This window comes from Gymnoscopelus braueri, assembly GCF_963280865.1.
Source record: "Gymnoscopelus braueri genome assembly, chromosome: 15".
Taxonomy (NCBI): domain Eukaryota; kingdom Metazoa; phylum Chordata; class Actinopteri; order Myctophiformes; family Myctophidae; genus Gymnoscopelus; species Gymnoscopelus braueri.
Genome location: NC_137620.1, coordinates 39,292,446 through 39,299,352, shown reverse-complemented (window position 1 = coordinate 39,299,352; position 6,907 = coordinate 39,292,446). Strand labels below are relative to the sequence as shown.

The 6,907-nt window shown below is 43.4% G+C and overlaps 1 protein-coding gene across 1 annotated transcript in view; it reads right to left on the bottom strand.

Moving 5' to 3' along the window:
• Positions 1-667: 667 nt before the first annotated feature.
• Positions 668-6,907, bottom strand: part of hdac8 (histone deacetylase 8) — a 58,068-nt gene continuing 51,828 nt past the window's right edge. Inside the window, exon 11 of the mRNA XM_080450631.1 lies at positions 668-4,589. Within this exon, the coding sequence (XP_080306757.1) occupies positions 4,567-4,589 (23 nt within the window). The 3' untranslated portion in view covers positions 668-4,566. The remainder of the gene's footprint in view (positions 4,590-6,907) is intronic.

Here is a 6,907-nt window from a genome sequence, read left to right as displayed (position 1 = left end):
GTAGATCTGCTATTTTTGAAAGAATCTAAAAAATGTGTGCAAATCTTTAAATCTTTTTTTTTAAAGGCAAACATTTTTTAACTCAAATCTTTGCTTCTGGGGGTCCCTGGCACAACATATTTTCAGGTGGGGCTCCGTGGCCAAATACATGTCAATTTGCGAGTCCTTAATTGGCACGAAAAGGTTTGAGAACCACTGCTCTAAATACCTAATCCTAACCCCAATTTGAATCTTTTTCTTATCATTAGCCTTACTCAAAAGGCATAAAACAAGCATTTCTCTTGTCAGGACCAGGACATTTGTCCTCACATTGTCTATTTCTCAAATTCTACTATACTTGAGGAGACATTTGGTCCTCACAAGTATAGCGATACAAGTAGACACACACATACACACTCGCACGCACACACACACTCAGAGAGCTTCTGTTCAGCAGATGCGGGGGACTCGTCTGGTTGACTTTGGTGCGTTTGGTGTCAATTTCCTGGCTGATAATTAGAGTGAATAAAAGGCCCACATCACATCTAAAAGAGGAAACAGGCCAACATTTGTGGTTCCTCTTTAAAAAACACCTATTAAACAACGTATAAATCACTGCGGAAAACACCAACCGAATCACAGTTGTTTTTTAAACACAAGAGGGACACACACACAACAACAAGCATAACTCTTTTGTGGGTTTTTATTTCAACAACGTTATGTACGCCCCAAACAAAGGCAGACGTGAACGGTTTAGGAAAAAAACAGAAAAGTAATTTTTCAGAGAAACTAATGATACTTTCGTGCAAACCAATAGCACGAACACACACACACACACACACACACACACACACACACACACACACACACACACACGCTTAACCACTTAAGACCCTGTGTACTTCGTCGAACCGGTGTCCCCCAGGGCTCTATAATAGGCCCCATGTTTTTTCCCCCCCTCAACGCCAAATCTCTTCTTCTTCCAAGATAGCTATTTTTCGCCAAATGTTCGCCACAGAATAGGGACGCTAGGGTTCGTGTGGTTAACCACCATATGCAACATTCGCAGAAAATAGAGGGGAAAAAAAGAGCGCACCAAGTACAGTGCCAACTCAGGTCCAGGTTTTTTACAAAGTATAGAGGGTCTAAATGTGGTTTAAGACGAAACAACAAAAGGGAAAATAATAATAAAAATAGCTTCCATGACTGCTACCAAGAAGAACCTCCCCCCCTTCAAAACCAGTCGATGGTCACTCCTCGTTTTCAAATGGGCTTTTCCCCACAAAAAAAATAACTTCTGAGACAGTTTTCCATGTCGGGACCCATACTCTTTGTTTCCAGAGATTAACCCACTAAGACCGGGAACATATCTGTGTCATTTTAAGATTTCTTTGGGTTATTCAAAAATAGCAGATCTACAAGCTCATAACGCGGCTTGTAGATCTGCTATTCTGCTATTTTTCGAAAATATGTGAACATTTTTGCAAATCTTTGATTATATATATATTTTTAAAGCGAACATTTATAACTCAAATCTTTTCTTCTGGAGGTCCCTGGAACAAACTATTTTGAGATGGGGGTCTGAAGACAAATACATTTTTTAGTTGTTTGGTTGCTATATCAGCGGTGCTCCAACTTTTTCCATGTCAAGGACCCCCAAAATTACATGCATTTGGACGCGGACCCCCACCTCAAAATGTTTTGTTCCAGCGACCCCCAGAAACAAGTATTGGAGTTAAAAATGTATATATATTCAAAGATTTGCAAAAGAAAACCAAGATTTTTCCAAAAATAGCAGATGTACAAGCTCATGGAGCTTGTACATCTGCAATTTTGAATAGCCCAAAGAAATCTTAAAATGACACAGATGCGTTCCCGGTCTTAACGGGTTAATTTCTCAAGTGGATGCGAGTCGTTTAGGCCACACACCGCAGCATCCTGCGATGTTTTGCTGCGCCGGGCCGACCTTCACCATGACATAACTATAGCGATGGATAAACGCTGGGTGGGCCGAAGTGGCCGCCAACTTTGGAGGCCATGTTTTGCTCGCTAGCTTTTCCCTTGGCTTTTTTTCCCTCCCCCATCCTCAAAGTATCTTTGAGCCCTGCCAGATAACAAACTCATTCTTCGTCCCATTTCCCCGACTTTCCCGTCAGAAGCTTGCGTTTGATGCACAGACCTCCCTTTGTCTCCATGGCTGTTTTTATACACTGCTGATAATGACAGTGTTCTGGAGCAGGGAGGAGAGAGAGCAGGTTCTGCGGCTCTTGAAGCGCTGCTGACCCCCAAACCGAGATTAACGTGTTTTGGTAATGAAATCATTTAGAGGAGCGATAAAAGTCGGTATGCTTTGCTGACGGAAACATGGTTTATTATAGACCGTGATATCAACGACGCACATTGGGGGGAAACTTGGTGGTGGGGGTATGTGGTTTTTGGGAGCGCATTAAGAGAAACCTGAGATAGTTGTGTTTTTTTATCACTTGATAAAGACGTAGTTAGGTGAAGAAAAAAAAGATGACTATGGGATACGTTCAGTTTCCTTTAATCGTTAGTGTTATCTCAACCTCATCCTATGTTATACTTTGGCTATTTGAAAATAGCCAATCTGCAAGCTTATAGGACAAATCATGAATAAGGACACCATGATTAATGTGGTGAACTCTGAAACGCGCTTGCCTTTCTCAAGTCCAATGTGATTTTTTACCGGTAAATAATGTAGTGACGCAGGGGTCTTCAACGTTTTCAGGCCAGGGACCCCGTGGCTGAGAGAGAGATGAAGCAGGGACCCCCTCTATATAACTTTTCTTTTTTTAATTAGGTCTGCTCTTTTTTTCCTCTACACCTATACCTCTTTGTTTTCCTCAGAAGAGGGATGCTAGGGTTCAAGTGGTTAATGTAAAAAAAAATCGATATCCTATCACACAAAGATTTGGCGGACCCCCTGTAGTAACTCTGAGGACCCCCTAGGGGTCCCATAGACCCCTGTAGTAACGCATCAAAAACAAAAGAACAGACGTCGCGGAAAAGAACAGGTCCGATGCTTAAGCACTGCTAATGCATTTGGGGAGGAGAAGGTAGAATTATCTGCAATGTGGGACAACGGCTGATGCAGGTGAAATGAATTTTGAGGAAAAAAAACCTCATGTGTGCGGCCGGCCGGGGCACACATTTTGGGGAACCGGGCTCGGGCTGTGTCTCTTTGACAGTGCCTGTCTTTGTGCGTTGACTTATTACGGAACAATGGTTTATACTGGTGCAATGCATCGGGGGGAAACGCAGTTTTCATCTGTTTTAGTGCTCGTCTATCCTCAGGGGGTTAAAAACACGGCGGCTACAAGGCCAAGGTGGAACGTGACACCTCCGACGAGACATCTGCTTTTCTATTTTATATCAAATGAACAACTGATGCGACACACTCACACGCATGCACATATGCGTGTATGCACATACACACACACACACACACACACACACACACACACACACACACACACACACACACACACACACACACACACACACACAGAGATCCCTTGGTACAATACCTACAACTGAATATGTACAGTAACGTATTGTAAAAAAGCCACCCGTAAGTCACTGGGTAAAAAAACAAAACAAGAACCCCCCCCCCCCCCCACCCAAAACATGACATATTGTTTAGTCATGTGTATTGGCAAACACACATACGCACGCACACACACACACGCACACACGCACATGCACGCTTTAAGAAAACCCTAAAACAGTGGTCGGTTCTCAAAGTGGGGTCCAGGGGCCCTTGAGGGGGGTTCCCAAGCTAAATTATTAATAGTTAGGAACCAAATGGACCCTCACAGGTTGTACAGAGTGTACAAATGGAACCAAAAGGACCCTTTACAGATCTGTAACTTAAGAGTTTACAAATGGAACCAAATGGACCATTTGGTTTCATTTGTACACTCTCGGGAGTTATGGGGGTCCAATGGACTAATGCATACTAAACTCGGGGTCTGTGAAATGATAAACTGCCCTAAAATATTAAGTCAACACTATACCCCCCCACACACACACACACACACACACACACACACACACACACACACACACACACACACACTCCCTCCTTCCATTAAAATGTTTTCCCCTGGAAACACTCAACTAATGTTTTCCAAAACCTCTCTCTCTCTCTCTCTCTCCCTCCATTCTTCACTCCATCGTTGGTTCTCTCCATGCCTGCGGGCTGAGAGGGGGTCCACTCCATATTGTCTTCATTAGAAGCTCTCACACACACACACACACACCGACCTGCTTGTGTGTGTGTGTGTGTGTGTGTGTGTGTGTGTGTGTGTGTGTGTGTGTGTGTGTGTGTGTGTGTGTGTGTGTGTGTGTGTGTGTGTGTGTGTGTGTGTGTGTGTGTGTGTGTGAGTGAGAGAGAGGGGGACTGTGTGTGTGTGTGTGTGTGTGTGTGTGTGTGTGTGTGTGCATGCATGTATGTGTGAGAGAGTGTGAGAAACTATGTGTGAATGTGTGTGTGTGTGTGTGTGTGTGTGTGTGTGTGTGTGTGTGTGTGTGTGTGTGTGGAGGAGTCTGAGTCTTTGCCGGCTCTTAAACCACATTCTTCAGATTCCCTGTAAACAAGAGAGAGAGAGAGAGAGAGGAGAGAGAGAGAGAGAGAGAGAGGAGAGAGAGGTTAAGGACGGTACAAGAAGTACAAAATGCACACATGCGCGTGCACACGCACACATGCAAGTGCGCGCGTGCACGCACGCACACCACATGGATAATTGCTGTTCATACACACATTGACACAATAGATGATACATATTGTATATCGTCTGGAAACCTCATATGTCCAAAACTGTTACATTTCAGGATTCCAATTCAAAAGCATCAAAAGTAGCAGATCTACAAGCTCGAAACGCGTCGCTTCGCACCGCGTTTCGAGCTTGTAGATCTGCTACTTTTGATGCTTTTGTGTGACGCTGTAGTATGATCAAGTAGGACGTTAATTTACGAAAAAACACACATAGTTAAAATATGGAGATGAGAGGTTTCTGCCCGACAACAACAATATATACTCACATACGTACACCAGCATGTGCACACAGATGAACACACACACCATGCATTACCACACACACACACACACACACACACACACACACACACACACACTGCATGATTCTCAATGGACAGAGAGAGAGAGGATTAGTCACTCTGAATGCAGAACTGTACAGTTATAAACACACACTGAACAACACAAGGACACACAGCTACACACCACTGAGGCATGAAGCACCAAATATAGAGGCAACCAAGGGAACACACACACACACACACACACACACACAGTACACACACACACAGTACACACACACACACACACACAGTACACACGCACACGCAGATAGGAGACACACCCACCCGTATTGTACAGACACAAACCCAAAGACACGCACCCACACACGTACAAACTCACACACACACACACACACACACACGCACAGACACGCACACACACACACACACACACACACACATACGCACACAAACACAAAACAAATCAAAATGCAAAAATCACATCTGCTGGAGGCAGGTCTGTTTGCTCAAAGGAAATACAAGTATGCAAATAATGATATGGAAATAAGAACGTTAAGACATTCACTCATTTACATGAGAGCTTGTGTGCGCAGACTGTGCACGCAGACACGCACACACACGCGCGCGCGCGCACACATTGTTTTTCAGCACAATAGCTGCATTATGTTTGCATTAGTCTGTTAAGGTGGTAAGGTTTCAGCACAAACAATGCAGTGTTCTGTATGAACTGTTGTGATGAATAATCTGTTCCACAAAAACACAACACACGCACACACACACACACACACACACACGCGCACCACGCACACGCACACGCACACATAATGAGCATCTCCACCGACAAACAGTTGAAGTTGAAAACAGTTTCATTGATAGGGGGAGAAGTACAACTTCCTGTTTGCCAAACATCTTTTTTTAATCCAAACGGCAAACATCTTCATCTCCTTTCATGTTGTGACCGTTCACACATACTGTAGGCCTACATGTGACGTGAGCCAATGTTTTAACGTGCACATCTAATAAAAAACGGTCAGACTGATGATAAAAATACACATTATCAATTCACTGCCGTTCATTCATAGTGAAATCCTTAAGGGTTAATTTAGTTTTTAACCCATTCAATCCGGGAACGCATCTGTGTCATTTCAGCTAGAGCCATTATTTTATGAAAATACAATTAAAAAGCAGATCTACAAGCTCACAACAACGCATCGCGCTGCGACACGTTGTGAGCTTGTAGGTCGACTATTTTCAGCATGCAAACCAAGTGTAAAATCTGCCATTACGACGCCATCAAAGCACCGCCAACATACATTTTAGTCGACTAAATCAGCTGTAGATTTAGTCGACTATAATCTTATGATATTTAGTCAGCTAAAACTAGACAAAAACTAAAACATTTCAGATGACTAGAATATGACTAAAACTAAATGAAATTTTATTCAAAAGACTAGGACTGAAACTTAAATCAAAATTTGCTGTCAAAATCGACACTACTGGGCAGATTTCTGGGTGCATGTGCGCCCACTCTGGAGCCCTGGAGTGAGGGACAAATAAAACCATTTTGTTTCTTGACAACTGAAGAGTGTACGAAGTGAACCAAAGGGCCCATCTGGTTCAATTTGTACAGTTAAATAAACAACCTGTCTGTTTCTCTCTCTCGCTCTCTCTCTCTCCCTCCCTGTCTGCCTGCATGTCTCTCTCTCTCTAGAGAGAGGTAGATGGTAAATTGTGTTTCAGTGACTAGGAGACCATGTATTTACTACCTGGCATCACTATCTATCACATTGTCTGTGTGTGGTGTGTGTGTTGTGTGTGTGTGTGTGTGTGTGTGTGTGTGTGTGTG